The following is a 21,578-nucleotide window of genomic DNA, read 5'->3' as shown; positions in this document are numbered from 1 at the left end:
CCCCGCTGCCTGGGCGACCTCTTCGGTAGAAGCCGTGGACGGAGAAGCCAAAGGGCTCCTTTGGCGAAGAGGGAAGGGAAGCGCGCCCCGGCGTCCGCTCCGGACTCCTGGGCGAAAAGCAACAGTACGCGTAGCAGGCGGAGTGTCTGGGCTGGGAGCGGCGGCGGCGGCTCGGGGAGGGGTTTGCGGCTTGGCGTCGCTGCAGAAGTGTCGGCCTCTCGGGGAGCTGCCCCTGTATGCGCGCGTGTGTGTCTGTGTATTTGTGAGCGTGAGCGCGCGCGGCGGAGTGACTTGCTCGCTCGCTTTCTCTCTCTCTGCCTGGAGCTGCCGCTGGGGCTGTTGTGATACGCCGCCGCCGCCTCCTCCTCTCCTCCTCCTCCTGATCGCCTTTCTCCCCCCGTCACTCCAGCAGCCCAGCGGTGGCGGAGGGGGAGCAGGAGAGAGCCAAAGAGACGCTGGGTTGGAGCTCCATCTCCGGGCTGCTCCCCTTCCCAAGCCAGCCCGCTCGCCAGCCAGCCAGCCAGCCCAAGCCACTGCCGGCGCCGAAAGCACCCCGAACCCTCTTCCGGCATCTACTCCTGGCAAGCCCGAAGGAGAAACTGGCATCCACATCTGGGCGAGCACATCTGGCCACGCAACGCCGATTTTCCCCCGGATTCCGCGCGCACCCGGGAAGGAGAGCTTTCCCTCTTTTCTTGTTAAGCCCTCGGTCTTCCTGGAAGGGGTTCCATTTTTGAACCGCTTTTTCCCCCCACCACTGAAAAGGAAGCAAAGGAAACGGGGGAGAAAGACCAGCGGAGGAATCCCAAGGCGGTTTTCTTTTTCTTTTCTTTTTTATTTATTTATTCCTTCCCCCAGGGATTCAGTTCATGGGGATGTGTTCAAGGCAAGAGAGGATTCAGAAGGATATTGACATAGTGATCCAAAAGTGCAAGGCGGAAAAGGACTGCCTGTTTGCAGGTGAGTTTTCCCAGCTTGGTTCTCTCCCCCCCCCCCCTTTCTTTACCTTCCTATCCCGACTCAGTTGGTTTCGGACGCTTTTTCTCCAGGGAGGGCAGTGGCCGGAGTTGGCTCCGAACATGTTGATGGGAGTGTGGCTGAACTCGGGTGGGAGAGAATCCCTTTGGCGTTTTCTTCTTGGGTTTTCTCAAAACATGGGACGACCCTTCCTCACTCATCATAGATAAAGTAGCGATTGTGGCGCTTAATTGGGGGGACGGGGACGGTTGGATGTCGGCTTAGTGAATTAATTCTTAGTTAGATTGGATTTTGGTTTGCTTTTAAGAAACAAGCCACCATCCATCTCAGCCTTCTTTCTCATGCCCCCAATTTCCCTCCATGTTTGCCTTGAACAATAAACCGGGGTCCATCCATCCTATTTTTCATGCCTGGGAAAGTGTTGGTCAAAAGTATACCTTCTAGGGTGGACTTAAGTGATATGGTGCACAAACACCCCTATCTTTATTACCTTTTATCTCCTTCCATCTCTTTTTCCCTCCCTCCCTCTCTGGCCCCTTATTTCAAATCTTCAATATTTTGGCTTGTTACTGTCCTTAGATAATTTCTGATAATGTTTGATTTGCCTTGAGCAGTTTGTCTTGTTACTGCCTGTTGCCTCCTCCGATCATGGAAATCCTTGTTGTTGCCATAGCACTGGAGCACTTGTTGCAGGGAGGGGTAGACTGGGGTGGTCCTCCTCCCTATATATTATGGTGATGATGGTTACTATTTTTATTTCCCTGGCTTGAATTAATCTCCGATGCTATATATGTGTGTGCCATACTGGGCAGGGTGTTGGGAGGTTCACAGACCAGGCAAGACAGATGTGGAAAACAAGATTGATCAATAGCAACACATCTCTTTTGTATTTCAGATTTCAGATACGCAGATTCCACTTTTACCTTCACCTACGTTGGAGGATCCAAAAGGTATGAATTCCCTTTAAAACAGTTGGATTTCTTTTCACTGGCTAGTGATACAAAAGCTGTTAGTAAGCTGCTTGTGTGCCTAGTAAGTTGAGACTGGTGCTCTCGCTGTCCCTCCCTTGGAAGGTAGCCTGTATTTTGAAATAGTGATGCCTAGAGGCTTTTTTTCACCCAAAGATATATTGGCCTGGAACAGGTGTTCTATAGGGTGATTATTAGTCATCAGAGGTTCATTGATTCTGTACTTCCTCCTCTTTGTCTCCTTCCAGTCTGCAGACTTTAGGCATTATGTTTGATGTGTACAAATGGTAAGTGGTAGAAGAACAGGGGCAGGAAAAAAAATTCCTATAAGCTAGGTGTGATACAAAGCAGAAGCAGGACAGACAATATTTGAATGCTACCAATCACAGAATTTGATATCTATGTCAACAGTACGGCACAGTGGAAAAAGGAGACTTGTTTGTTTATTCTTTGTCAATAAAGCAACTGTTTGGCATTAAAAATAGAATCAGTGAAGTTTATAGCGCATTTAATCACTACAGGAACCAAATCCGGATGAAATTTCATAGTTTTTCTTTTTAAATTGGAAATGGTTTTAGAACTTTGCCCCATCACACAAATATTCATATGAGTTGATACATTTCTGTAATTTATAGGTTTTTTTTTAAATGGCAATGCTTTGTTATTCAAATAACTGAACATTTTAGAATTCTCATCATTTAAATGGTTGTTCTTTATGCTTATGTTATTTTACATTAGATAGAATTACATGAAATATCTAGAACAGTTTGGAAATCATTTTAGTTCTATTACAGTCCCTACATTCTGTATCTATTGTGTTGAAAAAAGATGATGTGCTAGCTTAGGACCATGATTGTTTAAGAGAAATATTCTAGAACAAAATGTTTACAACCACATTGCTGTCCTCAGCTCTTTTTCCAGCAAAAATATTCACAGGTCTTTTATATTTTACAGTTGGGACAAGAGCAGAGGTCAGTATTGATTGTGACAGTGGTCTGGCTGGAAAAAAGTTTATGGTGTCTTTTGATATATACTACCTCTGTTAAAATTTGCAGCCCTTCTATAACATTTAAGCAATCAAAGGTCTCTTAACTGTGTCATCTCATCTACTTGGCCTATCCACTATATATTTCAGGCAGCTGTACATTCATGCACTAGTTTATACTTATTATTTATTTATTTATTTATTTATTAAATCGATTTATAGGCCGCCCAATCCCTTCCATATTCCAGTTTTATGCAGAATTAAGATCAACCTAAATTCATTGGTGTGTGTGTGTGTGTGTTCAATAGGTTTAGAGTGATACACCTAATTTTGCATACAGTACAGTAGTATGTACCAGCCTGCTTCTAAGATTTCCAGATGGATGTACATTTGAACCTTGGCTTCAGAAGGGTAGTTTGGTCAAAAGCATTTTTGTCCTTGTGAGTCAGAAGCTGACTTTGTTATGAAACATTGAGGGAATTCTTTATTGAATCAGCAGCCTAGAACTGACTAGACAGTAGATGAGATTAGTTTTGACTTGCTGATTGTTTAAGACAATAGATGTTTTTTTTAACCCAAAATCAGAATTGGACTTCCTGTCTGTTTCATCTATTTTGTAGGCGACATGGGAACAGCTGGGCCTGTATTGGAACATGCTTATGGAGCCTTGCATGAACTATGTTTAGCAATACTGGGGTAACTAATATTGCTTTTCTCTTTAACAGTTCAGTCACTGAGCTGTTGAACTCATGTGGTAATTGAGGAGTTATCAGTTCACTGCATGGGGTAGCTTGCCAGAAGACATTTCTGCAATTTGTCTACAGGCTATCTTATCTTTCAGATAAATGCTGATTACTCTTGTAGCAGTGGTATGGCTCATGCAAATGAGTTTCCAATATTTGTCCAAGGCCATCACTCCTGTGTTTTCTTTTTGGACAGCCTTTAAATGTGCTTTAGAGTAAAATGAAACACAGAAAAAATTGCTTATAGAATTTGTATCTAAGCTTTTCTTCCAAGATCTTTTGGTATGCTATGCATTTCATTGATACTGCAAGGTAGCTTAAGTCGAACCTCAATTCAAGAGATCGCTTGACGGCTGCACCAAGAAATGGGAAATTGGAAAATCAAAAGAGGAGTCATAAAACATGAGATCTGTTTAGCTAAACTAGTCACGAGGCACTGAAAATTACCCAGTTTCTCCCATTAAGCTCCAAGGAAGGTAATGAGCTTGATTTTTTAAAATATTCTGTATCTTCTATAGAAGGTATAAAATATGTATACCTTCTATACCTGCTTTTCTATACCTCGCATTACTTTAGGATAAGCAAATCCATCATCTCTTTTTCCACAAGCGCCATATTTTTATGTTTTATTGCTTTTGTGTATAAAATATTGAAAGCTCTTTGCCATATACTTGAATATATGCATGATATATTCGCCTGGAATACACACACACACACTTACATATGCATATCCTCAAACAACAGAATGAAAATAACATCAAATAAGCAGAATAAAATAATCTCAAACAGCAGAATAAAAATAATATCTAAAGTGTTGTGAAGGAACTGGAGCCAGCAGCCTCATCAAAGCCATACAAAGTGATAGAAATACAATCCTAAAAATTCCCCTAAATCAAGTTTAATAAAATAGCCAACCTAAGTTAAGTCTCTTTCAGAATGAAAATTTCACAGTCTCGGGATATAAGGCCTGTGCACAATAAGACTTTCTTTGTCCGTGAATCATTATTTAAATAATATTCTTTATTTCAGAGATTCTCTTATCAGCCTTAATTCCAACTTTATCTATAGCAGTTTAAATACAGAAAAGCACCGTACTATATAAGAAATTGCCTTAGATTACCTGTTTGTCTATCTACATTAGTCTTGACTGTTGTTGAAATTGCATGCAGTTTTCCAGTCAGAATAATAGATATTATCAATTAGGTAAGTCATATCAGAGGATTCTTTCCCTTTCATTTCCTGCTAACTGTTTGTTTAAACTTTAAATACCAAATTTTGAATGCAGGGACTTGTGTAGGCAAGGTGGCTGATTTACCACTGAGCTCTGGTTCTTGACCTGTCTTCCATTGACATTTCCTTCAAAACCATTTCCATTGTATGTCAGGGCACCACTAAAGGTCTTGACAAATTGTTCATTTAGCTTTGTTGAAATATTGTCTTCCTCAGAAGATGGAACAATTATTGAGTTAAACCAAGTGCGGATACCTAGTAGAGGCCCCAAACCTCCATTGACTCTTTTCAATATGGATGGGTGTTTAAAAGCCCAAATCAAATTTTGGGCTGTGGCTAGTATCAGTATGGACATGGTATAAGACTTGATTTGCAAACTTGAGGACTAGATTGGAAAATGTTTAGTCTTTATGTTATGTCTGTATATGCAGCTGTGGCTGGGCTGACACTTTCTGTTTCCCTATCTTTTTACTTATATTTATTTAAACAAAGTCACGTGTTTGATATTTTCCCTTTCAGCAACAGAAATAATACCATTTAATAACAACTTTGCAAGATTTAGTGAAGGTTGGGAGACAGCAGATAGCCCAGTGTGATTTTGGGTTGTTAAGTATGCTTTTTGTATATTCATTCAGTAAATAAACCTGAAACTTTAATTCAAACATGTTGCCTCATGCCTTCATTCAGTAACAGAAAGGAGTAAGTTGTGAGTTAATATGCTTAATTCAGGTGAAGGAGTATAGATTAGCCTATGTGTTTATATAGATAGATTAATGTGAATGCAATACAGGATTAAAAAGTGTTGATTCAGTGAAAAATAAATAAGCTTTGGTGTAAAAAAAATTCCATTTGGTAGTTTGACCTAGTAGCTTAGGTATTGTAGTTTACACAAAAAACCAAAAACAAATTTTAAGCCACATTTGCAGCTAAATATTATAAGTAGAGGTTAATGAATTTTGCTTTCTCATCGGTTATGCAAAGATGCTTCATAGAAACCCTCAAGACCAGGACTTAATGACCTTTTAATACTGTATGATTATCAAAATCAAGTCTTCAAAATTTTCAATGGATGTATAGAATCCTAAGAATTTGGTTAGCTTCTTAGTGTTCTTGTTTTAGATCAGAGGTCTCCAACCTTGGCAACTTTAAGACTTGTGGACTTCAACTCCCAGAATTCCTTAGCCAGCTTTTCCAAGGGAAAAGATGGTTCTTAGTCATGATAGTTAGAAATCAGAATTTGATTCCTTGCATCTTTAATGGGCAGTGACACTTGTCTATCAAATCAAAGCATCTTCAGAGTTGGTTCACATAGATAAATATGATAATTTAATGTTTATATGTGCATTTTTTGAGAATTTATAGTACTCCCTCTTTATCTGTATATCTACCTACCTTGATTAATTTTCAGTTTTGTAAAATAGATTAACCTTATGGGGGAGATAGGAAACTAAACCCAGGAGGAGGCTCTAACTTGACTATGACTCTGTAATTAATTCTTGATTCTAATGAGACTTGAGCGGAGAACTTTTCTGCTTACATTTTTAGTCAATCACTATATTGCAATTGCATCACTTCTGTAATTTGCTCCCATGTGAGCACTTTCCTAAGATATGTTTGCATGGAGAATGATAATGTATGAACTGGGTAAGAATGCTGACAGTGGTTTATAATTTTAAAAGCAACCTAAGTTCTAATAAGTCTCTTACTAATATATTAGCAGGTTAAGGCAGAGGTCTACAAGTTGGCAACTTTATGCCTGGAGGACTTCAACTCCCAGAATTCCGTAGCCAGCTAAGAGATCAGTAGACATATACCAGGGGTGGAAATCTAGACTAGGGATTCACAAAACTCACCACAGAAGAAAACAATGGGAAACCATTTTTCTATAATTGCTGAAAAAAGTATGTGGAAGACAATAGAAGTCAAGCTTGTCTTGGCCAGGTTAAAAAACGAAAAAGACATTTATAAAAGACTGAAAACCTTATATGGTTTTGTTGAAAGAAGAAAAAATTTAGTTGATGATTTATGGATTGCGAGATTAAAAAGGATTAAAGGGGAAGAGTAAAGAATAATGTTGCAATAACTTGGTAGAAAGAGAGCACATGCAATAATTCTGTTTTTTCTTTTTCTTTTCTATATTTTATTTTACTCTTTTAATTTTTATACTTTTATAGCATAGAAAAATTCTAATAAAGTATTAAGGAAGTCAGGTTTCACTGGAAGAAGACTGCTTTTTAACCAATAGAAATAATAGTATAATTTTCAATGGAGTAAGCATTTTTTATCAGACATGTCATAGCTCTATATATTCTTTCAGTCTATCTGTGTTTATATAGAAAAATGCTGGAAATATGCACGATTAATAATTTTTGCACACTTTCATTTTTCTTTGGATATTTTTTATTGACCTGGGAGGCTGTTCTATATTGCATTTCATATTGCTGTCATTTTCTAACCCTTTCTATCTTAGGATGTATGCTTATCTTTTGGAGAAGGTCAGCATGTGTGCATAACCAACCATTGATATTAAGAGTCATGGTTCATTCTTCTGCATAGAATTAGAACTTTGCTATCATTCAAATGGTGTATCATTCTAGGAGAAAGAAAGGAATTATTTGCAAAAGATGCACTTTTTTATTGCAGGTTTAAGATGTTGAATTGTTGGTGTGACAGAACAAAACTACAAACATTGCTTGGCTTAGTTATAGTATTTTGTAACCTCAGCAGCTTTGAGTCGTCTTTGACTCCCAGAATTCCTCAGCTAGCTGGCTGAAGGGTTGATGTCTAGATCTCTTAAAGTTGCTGTGGTTGAGAAACATTGGCCTGGTACTTTTTATTAGGCTCAATCAAATTAACACAAAAGAGTATGGAAGCTTCCTTCAGATGAATAGCAACAGCACTTAGACTCATATGCCACTTCAAAGTGCTTTACAGCCCTCTCTAAGCTGTTTACAGAGTCAGCATATTGCCCCCATCAATCTGGGTCCTCATTTTACTGACCTTGGAAAGATGGAAAGCTGAATCAGTCTTGAGCTGGTAAGAACTGAACTCTAGCAGTTGGCAGAATTAGCCTGCAATACTGTATTTTAACCACTGCACCATGATGGCTCTTTTTATAATAAACTCTGAAATGTTATAAAAAGCAGAGAAATTTGACTTGAAAAATAGGAGGCAGATTTTTAGTCTTTAGGAAGTAGTAGGGATTTGGGGAGCCCCACCAGTTGTCATCTAGTCTCTAGTTTGGTATACAGTAGTGATTAAAGCACTAGGCTAGAAGCTGGGAGTTAATGATGCCTATCTACCTCAGACAGTATGGACAATTGCAATTGCAAGTTGGACTGATCTCAGCCTCTTGCCCAATATTTTCTACTCTAACCAGCAGGGTTAATGCAGGGACCTTACTCAGTCACCTCAATCTTGGTGACTTTAAGATATGTGAACTTCAGCTCCCAAAATTCTTCAGCCAGATGTAATCAACACATCCTAAAGTTGCCATGGTTGAGAAACACTGCCCTAGATTGAACATTGGAACTGATGCACATAAAGAATGCATTCTGCCATAACATTGGCTAGAATGTGATTGATGTGTGTGTGTGTATAGAATAATGAATTTTGAAAACCTAATATTCTGATCATTCTAGCCAATTTTATACCCAACTTTGCAATGACTTTTTGTCATGATTGTTAAGCAAATAACAGCAGATAATAAGTGAATCATGCAATTTTAATGTGAATTTGGCTTTCCCTATTGACTTTGCTTGTGAAGTGATTGGATGACTTCAGGACACTACCGCTGCCATACATACATTCTGATTTTCAAGTGCCAGAATTCTGATCACAGGACCATGCTGTTTGTAAGTGTGAGGATCAGTTCTAAATCACACTTTTTGATAAATGAACAGTTGTATGTTGATGATTACATGTCAATGCAGATTCTGTAAAACCAGTTGTATTTAAGGTAAAGGTTTCCCTTGCACATATGTGCTGGTCGTTCCTGACTCTAGGGGGTGGTGCTCATCTCCGTTTCAAAGCTGAAGAGCCAGCACTGTCCAAAGACGTCTCCGTGGTCATGTGGCCGGCATGAATAAATGCTGAAGGTGAATGGAACGCTGTTACCTTCCCACCAAATGTGGTCCCTATTTTTCTACTTGCATTTTAACGTGCTTTCGAATTGCTAGGTTGGCAGATGCTGGAGAAAGTAACAGGAGCTCACTCCATTATGCAACGCTAGGGATTCGAACTGCCGAACTACTGATTTTTCTAATTGACAACTTCAGCGTCTTACCCGCTGAGCCACCGCATCCCTTTTTACTGGTTGTATTATGTGCTCTGAAAATCAGGAAATCAAAAGTATGTGGGCTGCTGGCTTTCTGAACCAACTGCAGTTCCTGAAAATTATTTTAACGGCAACCCCAATTACAGTTCATTATAGTAATCCAAAAGGGTGGTGACGAGATTGAGTTACAATTGCCAAGTCCTCCTTCTCTAGGTAAGGGTGTAATTGATTCCAGAAGCAGCCCCAAGCCTATCCTGATTTCACCCAATTGCAGGGAGTGCACAATGAAAGATGTTCTTGGGGATGTTATTGAGATTCAAAGAAGTGCCGTAGGAAAACAATTAATGCAAATATCATTAAGATATTGTGAAAAAAATTGTCCTTTTTATCCATTTGACACCAGACTATATATATTTAAACCTATACTCAGCAGCTTCACCTACTTGTATCTTTTGGCCCTAGGTTTTCAGATACATTGTGTAAAAGACAGTAGCAATAGCAATAGTACTTAGATTTATATACCACTTCATAGTGCTTTCCAGCCCTCTCTAAGCAGTTTACAGAGCCAGCCTATTGCCCCCAACTATTTAGGTCCTCATTTTACCCACCTCAGAAGGATGGAAGGCTGAGTCAACGTTGATCCTGGTGAGATTCGATCTGCCAAATTGCAGGCAGCCAGCAGCCAGCAGAAGTACTACACTCTAACCACTGCATCACCCCGGATCTATAAATAATAATTAATCCACTTTCCTATCAATTGCAACGAGACCGAGATTTAGTCAGGCTGAGCGTCTTGCTTTCTATGAATCTAACCAAAGTTAACTTTAAACCATGAATTCATATCAAATTCACATACCAGCCCATGTTTGTTTTGTAAACATGGGGCATATGTCTTTACATAGTAAACAACATCTTATCATAGCAAAAACATCATTTGTTAATGGGCTCAAAATTTCTTCTGACATAAAAATGTAACTAATTTTCAAGAGGTTTTTTTTCTCCCAAATACCTGGCAGGTGTTACAGCTGAAGAGAAGAAAAGCAGGTCCTTCCACTAGGCATGCCTTCAGGGGAAAGTGATGATCTAAAGGTGAAAGTAAAACAAAGTTCACAAACTTTTTCTTACATGTAAGAACAGAATCTACATAATTTCAATTTTTTTCCCATTGTTGCTCTTCATACACCTGACAGTTTGCTTCTTGGAACATAGTCAGAAATGAAAGCTGAACTGACTAACTTATTTTGAAATACCAGAATTTGGTCAAGGGAAATATAAGATATAATCTAGAGAATAATTGGTGGCAGAGGAATAAACTATAAGCTTATTTAATTATTAGCTTATTTGTTATTAGAAAGATTTAAAGTAGACAAAAGAATTTATGATTCTGAACATTGTAAGACTGACCTTGAAACACAACTATGTACAAATGACCAGTCAATAGCAAAAATGTGTAAGCTTTTATTGAAATTTGAAACGGAGGCAGAACAGGTGATAGAATTTTAAGTGGACTTAAAATTTTGGGGTTGGAACAATGGAAAAATATGTGGCTGAAAGAATTTAAATGTATACTTCATTATAACCTTAAAAAGAATTTTTATAAAATTATGTATAGCACTGTTGATATGTCACAAATAGTCTAAAATAATTAATGGAAATGTGAACATGAAGATTATCTTGGTAGATGTGTAAAAAGGCTGGATTCAAATACATACACTGATTCAGAGGATTTTAAAGATTAATATACAATTGGGACTGGAGATTTTTCTTTGGAGATAGAGGGGCAAAGAGTTGAAAACAAAATTATAGACCTTGTTTATGTATATGATAACTGCAGTGAGATTATTGTATGCACAAAGATGGAAAGTTCTGACACTATTCATAATGGGGAAATGGCTGGTGAAGATGATGGGATTTTCTGAGAAGGCTAAATTGACTTCTCTGATCAGATAAAACACAGTATATTTATTCTGACTGGAAATTATATTTATATACATATATGTACACGTATACATATACAGAGAAAGGGCATATACATATACATATATATAGTCAGAAATAAATGGTGTGTGTGTATGTAGGCTGAAGCACTATCTCTCTTCCGATAGATGTGAACTTATGAATTATGGTTTTGATGATTAAACAGGATAGATTATTTCTGGATAACCTTCCAATTTTTTTTTGGAAAGCTAGCTTGCATGTACATTACTGGCAAACACTCTTCCTGAAATTATTCACCTTTCAGATATTGAGACTTTTAATTGTCAATTTATATTCCAACCTGCACAGAGGAAGTAACTTCTTCTCCTATCTTATGAAGGCCTCCATGACAATTATTTCCTCTAAACTTCCTCCATGTACCTAAAATAGGAACTCTCAGGGAAAGAGACTTTAAAATATAGCAACTTTTTTGATTTCCTAATTTTGAGAGCACATAATACAACTGGCAAAAAAGGATGCAGTGGCTGAGCGGGTAAGACACTGAGGTTGTCAATTAGAAAAATCAGCAGTTCGGCAGTTCGAATCCCTAGGGTTGCGTAACGGAGTGAGCTCCTATTACTTTCTCCAGCATCTGCCAACCTAGCAATTCGAAAGCATGTTAAAATGTAAGTAGAAAAATAGAGACCACGTTTGGTGGGAAGGTAACAGCATTCCGTTCACCTTCGGCGTTTAGTCATGCCGGCCACATGACCACGGAGACGTCTTTGGACAGTGCTGGCTCTTCAGCTTTGAAATGGAGATGAGCACCACCCCCTAGAGTCAGGAACGACTAGCACATATGTGCAAGGGAAACCTTTACCTTTAATACAACTGATTTTACAGAATCTGCATTGATATGTAATCCTCAACATACAACTGTTCATTTAGCAAAAAGCGTGATTTAGAACTGATCCTCACCTTTACAAACAGCATGGTCCTGTGATCAGAATTCTGGCACTTGAAAACCAGAACGTATGTATGGCAGTGGTAGTGTCCTGAAGACATCCAATCACTTCACAAGCAAAGTCAATAGGGAAAGCCAAATTCACATTAAAATTGCACGATTCACTTAACCATCTGCTGTGATTTGTTTAACAATCATGACAAAAAGTCATTGCAAAGTTGGGTATAAAATTGGCTAGAATGATCAGAATATTAGGTTTTCAAAATTCATTATTCTACACGCACACACACCAATCACATTCTAGCCAATGTTATGGCAGAATGCATTCTTTATGTGCATCAGTTCCAATGTTCAATCTAGGGCAGTGTTTCTCAACCATGGCAACTTTAGGATGTGTTGATTACATCTGGCTGAAGAATTTTGGGAGCTGAAGTTCACATATCTTAAAGTCACCAAGATTGAGGTGACTGAGTAAGGTCCCTGCATTAACCCTGCTGGTTAGAGTAGAAAATATTGGGCAAGAGGCTGAGATCAGTCCAACTTGCAGATAATGATGTTCTATATCTGCCAAAAGTGATATTTTCCTCTCTGGGAAGATGCAGAAAAAAACCAATAGTTTAGCTTTTTTTCACTTTTGGCTTTGCCTTCATCCCAGTTGCTTTGATCCCATTCACTGTCATCATAAGTTCAACATTACCCTGAAGAGAATACAAATTTTAAAAGAATGGTCCCTCTTTTTATGAATCATTTGGCGGAAATTTGCTTATGGAGTAATGTATTCAGAAAAAGTTTCAATCATATAATCAAGAATTATACTTTTGATGTTTCCCTGTATTATAGTGAAATTTTGGCATCAGATCTTGGAATTCTCATTTTTCCCCAAATGATATTGACTCTAAATGTTGTGAAAATTGTGGGACAATCATCTCTTGGATGGATATAGATAGCATAGTTTTCATTTCAGGTACTTAAGTGCTCCAAAAACCATAGCCCCAGACTTCAAGTAAATTGTCTGGATTCACATTGTTTGAGTTGGGCAGTCTTAAAAATGTAGCTAGTAAATAAAGAAAGTATAGTGGTTAAGGTGCTGGCCTAGAAATTAGAAGACTGTGAGTTCTAAAACAGCTGTGTGACTTTGAGCTATTCACACTCTCTTGGCCCAACCCACCTCACAGAGTGGTAGTTGTGGGTAAAATAGAAGATGGAAGATTTATTGTCTAAGATGTCTGCTGCTATGAATATGAAAAAATGAATGAAAAAAATGGGATAAAGATATGAAAAAATGTAAAGGAGGGAAAATGAAAATCATCATAAGTAGCTCAAGTGTGTGAATTGCATAGATTACCATAAATAATACATGTGCTGTGGGGTTTGAAGGATTATTTTGGGAGTCTGGGAGTTGAGCAGATTGATCACACCTTCATTTTTTCCTTCTTAAATTATCTATATTCATATTTTTGAATTATTGGAACTGTTTGATTGCACTATACTCTTTGCTGGTTTAAGAAAACTAATTAGGAATGTATGGTTTAGGAATAACTTTATGGGTAATTTGGGCACGAAACATGGAACAGAGAGTATAGGCATTTGAATAATTTTAATTATTTAATCTTAAAAAATTGAGAGACATTTTTCAATAATGGGAAGTACTGCTGTTTATCTTCCTTTCATTCATCTTTTTACCTTAGATATAAAAAGGGCATTAGAATATTAATAAATATATCTTGTTATTATTACACATACACACACACACATACACACACACACTATTTAAATAAATTATCATGAATTATTTTAAAATCTTCTAGCTGTTCTTTTATGGACACCTGGTGGTTCCAAATTATGGCAGACTACAATGAATGCTGATATGACACTTTTTTTTCAAGTTGCTACCTTATATTTTGGAATCTCCAGATATATGACTTAGTTTATATAAAACATAGATTTAGAATAGAATAACAGAGACGGAAGGGACTTTGGAGGTCTTCTACCCCCCTGCTTAGGCAGGAAACCCTACACCACTTCAGACAAATGGTTATCCAACATCTTCTTAAAAACTTCCAGTGTTGGAGTATTTACAACTTCTGGAGGCAAGTTGTTCCACTGATTAATTGTTCTAACTATCAGGAAATTTCTGCTTAGTTCTAAGTTGCTTCTCTCCTTAATTAGTTTCCACCCATTGCTTCTTGTCCTGCTCTCAGGTGCTTTGGAGAATAGCTTCACTTCCTTTTCAAAGAAGATACCATGTCTCCCCTAGTTTTTCTTTTCATTAAACTAGACATATCCAGTTCCTGCAACCATTCTTCATATGTTTTAGTTTCCAGTACCCTAATCATCTTTGTTGCTCTTTTCTGCACTCTTTCTAGAGTCTCCACATCTTTTCTACATCGTAGTGACCAAAACTGAATGCAGTATTCCAAGTGTGGCCTTACCAAGGCATTATAAAGTGGTATTAACACTTTATGTGATCTCGATTCTATCCCTCTGTTTATGCAGCCTAGAACTGTGTTGGTTTTTTTGGCAGCTGCTGCACACTGTTGGCTCATTTAAGTGATTGTCCATTAGGAATCCAAGATCCCACTCACAGTTACTACTATGGAGCAAGGTACCATTTAACTCTCTTTAAAGAAAAATGATCAAGCTTTCCTTTCGCTTAACAAATTGAAATATTCTATGACTATTTTGGAGTTTTTCCTTTGTTACCATGAAATGTGCTCAAACAAAATTTTAAAAATAAATCAATTGCTATTATCTATTACTGTAATTGTATGCTATATGTTGCTGTGTGGGTATAGTTGTTCCTGTAGTTATTATTTATGTAGTTAGGCATACACTGATACAGAATTGTATTATGCCCTAATTAATTTCTTAATAGGGAACTTGATTCTACTAGAGACTGTTTAGGTTGCAGGTGTTTGAACTGTATTTCTCCCTTCCCCAGAAACAGCATTACACCTGCCCTTTTCTTTTAATTATTTTCTGATAAAGGAAGTCTAATACAGGAAGTCCTCAACTTACAACTACAGTTGGAATCAGAATTTCCATTGCTAAACAAAGGCCTTTAAGTGAATTGCACTCCATTTTATGACTTAATTGTTGCCATGGTTATTAAGCGAATCACTGTTTTAAGTGAATCATATTCAGTCATTAAGAGAATCCAGATTCCCCCATTGACTTTGTGGAACCCAGTTGGGAGGATCCCAAATGATGATCCCATGACTCCAAGCTCCTGTAATGGTCATAAATGCATGGCTGCCCAGGAACCTATATTTTGATCATGTGACTGTCAGGATGGTACAGTGGTTGTAAGTGCGAGAATCAGTTGTAAGTCATTTTTTTCCCAGTGCTCTTGTAATTTCAAATGGTCACTAAATGAATAGTTGTAAGTTGAGAAATACCCGCATAACAGCATGTTTGTCTGTCCCTTAATTTGGACACTGTCCTTTCTAAACAACAATGAAAGGTCTGTTTAAACTTGGTATCTTTCTCTTGTGGTTGTAAATCAGAACTTAGAGAGTATAAAATTCCTCCTCCTCCTCCTCCTCCTCCTCCTCCTCCTCCTCCTCCTCCTCCTCCTCCTCCTCCTCCTTCTCCTCCTCCGCTTTGTCAGCAAAAAAAAATGATTGTGGTGTACTCCTCTTTCTACACAAGAAGGATGATAAGAACAGTGGAAGTTTAAACATGCATGGAAAGTTGGCTATCGGGTGGCATCAGATTTTTCCCCCTTAGCTATCTCTCATGCTCGGAAGAGAGAGCATATAGGGCACATTTGGTTATAAGTCTTATTAGACTTTTGTTAATTATGGGGAATTCTGGGAGTTAACATTTCCAAGTTTGAGAAACATCGCTTTAGGATATTAATGTCAAGTAAATCTTTACAATATTTTCTGATCTGGTACTCATTGCTTTTAGCAGAATGGCACATGTGTTTTTCATGGTAAGCCCCAATCCACAATGTAGGAACCTGCTTTTAGAAGTGGCTGCTTCTTGTGACTTTCAGAAATTGGCTGCAAAACAGTTTGCCATGAAACCAACATAACTGCGGGTTTCTTCATCTTTCGTATATGATCAGGTGAGCAGGCAGTCTTATGAATACACTCGAACTTGTATCAGGACCCTGGACAGATCAATAACATCTGTAGTCTCTTGGATGTTTTGGAGCAAGATTTTCTGCCACAGCAACTTCGGGATAAGTGGATTCTCATCTGCTAATTTTCTTGTCATCGGTGAGATACTGAGAGGATTTTTAAGGATCATCCATTACAACAGCTTAATTGAATTTGCCATGTGATCTTACATGCAGCATATCAAGTGCACTGAAAAAGAGAAACCTATCGTCTGTGCCATGGTTACCATGGTAAATGAAATATTTTCAGAGGCCTCATTAGTCAAGAGAGCTTGTATAGGTTTTGCAGTATGTATAACAAATATATATGCCATCAGGTTGTGGTGTTGTGAGAAAAAAAGTGTCTTCAGTTCATCAGGAAAAGGTGGTTTGTCACGATTGTCTCCCTCGTCTTTTATATGAGAGTGATATATACGTCATCAATAGTCATGAAACAGTGTGGCTAGGAAAAAGGAAATTAAGTTTATCTGGGAAAAATGTTTTTGTTGTTAGTTGCGAAGTCGTGTCCAACCCATAGTGACCCCATGGACAACGTTCCTCCAGGCCTTCCTGTCCTCTACCATCCTCTGGAATCCATTTAAGCTGACACTGACTGCTTCGGTGACACCATCTGGTCACCTCATTCTCTGTCGTCTCCTTCTTCTTTTGCCCTCAATCGTTTCCAGCATTAGGCTCTTCTGCAGTGAGTTCTTCCTTCTCATTAGGTGGCCAAAGTATTTGAGTTTCCTCTTCAGGATCTGGTCTTCTAAAGAGCAGTCAGAGTTGATCTCCTCTAGGACTGACCGGTTTGATCCCCTTGCAGTCCAAAGGACCTGCAGGCTCTCCGGCATCATAGTTCAAAGGCCTCAATTGTTTGGTGCTCAGCCTTTCTTATAACCCAACTTTCACAGCCATACATTGCAACTGGAAGAACCATAGCCTTTACTATACACACTTTTTTTGACAGGGTGATGGGAAAAATACTTGGGCTTTATTTAAATACCCAAGAGTTTTCATCTTTGCAGAGCGTCATGTAAAAATGAACTGAGTTCATCTTCTTGGAAATACATATATGTGCCTGTAAATAAGATCCAAGTCTCGTATTCCCTTTGCAAAAATTTGGAATCACATCATGATACTTTGTGCCATTTAACTTTCAGTTCTTTATTTTTGCTAAACATTTCTGGAATGGACTATTTTTCTAAACTTTCTAGAGAAACAGACATTGTCACAATTGCTCATGTTTTAGCAATGTGAATGCTGAATTATTATGTTTTTGTGTGGCATGGCCCATAAAAATATACAATAATATAGCAGGGGAAAATATAAATAAATGAAATATACATGCACAGAGGGGAAAAAAGGCTGAATGAATGAGAAAGAATAACCTGTTGTTTTATTTTAGGAGGGAGCCCTGGTTTGCATGCAAAAGTTTCAATTTTCCTTTCAGGCTTCTCCAAGAAAAAGACTCAAGAAACATCACTCACGCAGAAAGGTGACCGCTTAAGACTGAGCTTCTCATGTTCATATTCGGTAGTAGAGTCCAAAAGACTTCCAGAAACATGCTTTTTTTTGCCACTGTATACTACATTTATTTAAGATTTTGGTCCAGGAGTGATATGGCTAAGACCTAAAACTTAACCACAAATGGTAAATTGGCCAGAACTGCCATATATGTATTTTGCACTCCTTTAACTTGAAATGTTTAATGTTGCTACTTCTATCTTTTTTTAAAGTTTGCTTGGAATTTAAAGGGAGTGTTCAGTGGTTTTGCTTTTTATTTGCTTTTTTTCTTGCTTTTTTTTCAGAATGAAAGCAAACATTTTTATGTACATAGACCAAACAATAACAACAACCAAAAGAATCTAGTATTTGGTCAATAGCCAGCAAGAGAGTTGGTATAGTACATAGACTAGACTAGAATAGACTAGAATAGACTAGAATAGAATACAATAGAATACAATAGAATACAATAGAATTCTTTATTGACCTAGTGTGGTTGGACACACAAGGAATTTGTCTGTGGTACATATGCTCTCAGGGTACATAAGGAGAATAAAATACGTTCATCAAGAATAAAAATATAAAACTTAGTGATAGTCAGGGTTACTAATAAGCTAATAATCGTACTAGGAAACTAATAAAAACAATATAAATTGAAAGATGCAAGCAACATGGATATAGTCATAAATGGGGATATATATATATATATAGTAGGAAGGAAGAGAATAATAATAACTACATTCTTGGTAAATTATTGACAGTTTGTGGGAATTAGTTGTTAAGCAGAGTGATGGCATTCGGGAAAAAACTGTCTTTGTGTCTAGTTGTTCTGGTGTGCAGTGTCCTATAGCGTCGTGTTGAGGGTTGAAACAATGTATTCTTTTGGGTCATTGTTTTCATTGCATTCTAGATATTCACCATGTATTAGTATTGTTAAATTAAAATGGTGAAAGAAAGAATAATAGACAGAGAGAGTGAGACTGAGAGAGAGAGAAATGCTAATTAGAGAAATGGAGTTAGTTAACTGCCCATATGATAAATGGGCACAATCAATTCTTATTTATAGCTTACAGTATATTACAAGTATGCAAAAGGTATTCTAGACTCTGAACATCTCTTCTTGGCTATTATCCTAGAAACCGAGGTACTAGCTAAAACAGTTACAAGAGCAAAACTTGTTTCAAAATGAAATTAAACAAATAAAACATACAGGAAACTATAAAAGAGAAAACGTGCATTTGCGAGGTATTAGCATAATGTAATACAAGTGATTTAAGGAAACTGAAAAAGAGCAAATGGGAAGAAAGTCAAGTTTTATCTGGGAAACACAAGCGTTTGCATGATGCACTCTGCATAGTTCTAGTGTTACTACAGGGCTAAGGAGTCCATCTCTCCAGCAGTCATCTCCCCTCTCATGACAACCCCTCACACCTGAATCAGCACATTTGCTAAACGTAGAGAGACACTACAACCCAATCCCTAAGTTGTAATAGCCATAAAACAAAGTCAATCTGCCTGGTAATCTGTTACCTTAAAAATGTTCTTTGGTTGAAGAAATTAGTTTTTACCAATTGAATCTATATGTGGTTGCATAAAAGTTAACAAATATTCAAGGGAAAATATTCAAGTTGAAGTCTACACATTTTAACTTTGCTAAATTTGGGAAACACAGCTTTAGAAGAATCACACAGAAAAGTAAAATAGAAACTTCTGAAAGAGTTGCCTGTCATGCAGTTTTTTAAGATATAAATACTATTACAAAATAATTTTCATAAATGCCTAATTAATAGCCATTGACATTTGCTCAATGACATAAAAACTACTGTCCACATTAATAAGGGATGTCTTTCAGTTGATTTCCCAAAAGCTTTCAAGTGAGTAAACAGATCCATTGATTAAATGCTGTAGATTTGGTAGTAATATAGTCATTAAAAATACTGTAGTTTGGTAGTAGATCATACAGCTTACTTAACATTGGATCATTTTACCTTTAGTGCAATGCTATCGAATGTCAGAGCTGCTCATAGCTGAGAAGCATCAATTCCAGTTGGGGTTGAAAAGGGCAGTCTATCAGGGCTGGATAATTGATTCAGGGTAAGGAAGCTTCTCATGTGATTATATTTAATTTAATTAAACAGTACAAAAAGAAAAAAAGAAAGTCAAACAAGAAGTAATTTTGTTATATCTGAATATTTGTGATTATATATATTTTTCCCGTGTTTTCCCGTGTAAGATTGAGATTGTCTTGGCAACGTTTTGGCGAGGTCTCACTCGCCATCTTCAGGCTGGGTTTTGGGCTTTAAGCATGGTCGGAGCTGCTGTCTTTCTATAAATCTTGGTGTGTGTGTGTGTGTGTGTGTGTGTGTGGAGTGCTGGCTTTGTTTCAGTACGTGGAATGATTGGTTGTGTGGTTGTTTCATGATTGGTGCTGATTGGTGCTGGCTGTGTGTCCGTTGTTTTGTGTTGTAACAGCCTGGGAAAAGACCAGAATACAACAAGACCAGCATACCTACACACGTGAAAATCTACAAACACACACACACACACACACACACACACACACACACACACACACAGTGTTTCCCCAAAAATAAGACATGCTAATAAGTCCAATCGAGCTTTTCAGAGCATGTGCTGTAATAAGCCCTACCACTATATCACCTACCAGTACAGCTTGCGGGGCAAAAAGAGGGCTCACCGCAAAAACAGCGGCAGGTGAAGCAAAGTGCTTCCACCCCCTGCCCTTCCCTTCTGCTCAAAAAGAGCCCACCGCAAAAACAACGGCAGGCCAGCAATGCGATCACCCCCTCCTGTCTGTTCCTTCTTGCGCAAAAAAAACACTGCCCACCCCAATGGTAAAGGCAGCCTGCCTGGTTCCTTTCCCCACCGCTCCCTTTAGCGAGGGGTGGCAGATGGGGAGGGGAGAAGCAAGGTGCGCCTCTTACCTTTCCAGCTCCATCGTGTTCCTCGCCCTTTCGCCCATTGAATCCCCTTGTAAAAAAAGGATTCAATGGGTGAAATGGCAAGGAACATGACGGAGCTGGAAGGTAAGAGGCGCGCCTCGCGGACCAACACTGCGCACCTCGCCCCAATGATAAAGGCAGCCTGCCTGATTCCCTTCCCCCGCCGTCCCTTTAATGAGGAGTGGCAGGTGTGTGGGGGGGAGAGAGCGAGACGTGCATCCTAGCGCTACCAGAGACTGACAGCTCTGCTGCGTTCCTCGCCCTTTCGCCCATTGAATCCCCTTGTAAAAAAAACCTTGCGAGTTGAACTCATAAGGTTTTTTTTACAAGTGGATTCAATGGGCGAAAGGGCAAGGAATGCAACAGAGCTGGAAAGGTAAGAAGTGCACCTCGCTTCTCCCCCTACACCTGCCACCCCTCGGTAAAGGGACAGCGGGAAGGGAACCAGACAGGCTGCCTTTACCATTGGGGCGAGGTGGGTGTTGTTGGGCTGTGAGGCGCGCCTCTTACCTTTCCAGCTCCATCGCATTCCTCGCCATTGTGTTCAGGGAAGTCCCTGGTAAAAAAAAAAACCCTTCTAACTTTGACAGAACTTTTTTATTTTTCTTTTAAAAAAAACCACAAATATGTCATCATTTGTCAATCATTAAGACATTGAAGTACAATTTTTTTTGTTGTGTGTACCCCTCCCTCCCTCCACCCCCCCACCCCCCCTCCTCCTTCCCCCCCCCGACTTCCCAGAACCCGTACACGGTATGGATTTTAACTAACACAGTCTAAAATCTATTGAGAAAAAAGAAATAAAGAAATTAATGACATTCTAGATTGACCTTAGCTTCTTCTTACTGAACTGACTTTTAACAGTTTAAATCATTTCTGATCTTAAGCATAGGCTAACTGGAATTTCTTAGTCCCATATTTATTTTGTATATAGTCAATCCATTTT

At 38.4% G+C, this 21,578-nt stretch overlaps 1 protein-coding gene across 1 annotated transcript in view; it reads left to right on the top strand.

The window, feature by feature from the left end:
* Window positions 1-281: 281 nt before the first annotated feature.
* The window catches only part of PARP8 (poly(ADP-ribose) polymerase family member 8), a 227,410-nt gene continuing 206,113 nt past the window's right edge, over window positions 282-21,578 (top strand). The window contains exons 1-2 of the mRNA XM_032214393.1: window positions 282-960; window positions 1,874-1,928. Coding sequence (XP_032070284.1) covers window positions 870-960; window positions 1,874-1,928 — 146 coding nt within the window. The 5' untranslated portion in view covers window positions 282-869. The remainder of the gene's footprint in view (window positions 961-1,873; window positions 1,929-21,578) is intronic.

Source organism: Thamnophis elegans, chromosome 3 (assembly GCF_009769535.1).
Source record: "Thamnophis elegans isolate rThaEle1 chromosome 3, rThaEle1.pri, whole genome shotgun sequence".
Classification (NCBI taxonomy): Eukaryota; Metazoa; Chordata; class Lepidosauria; order Squamata; family Colubridae; genus Thamnophis; species Thamnophis elegans.
This window is presented reverse-complemented; position numbering and strand designations above follow the sequence as displayed.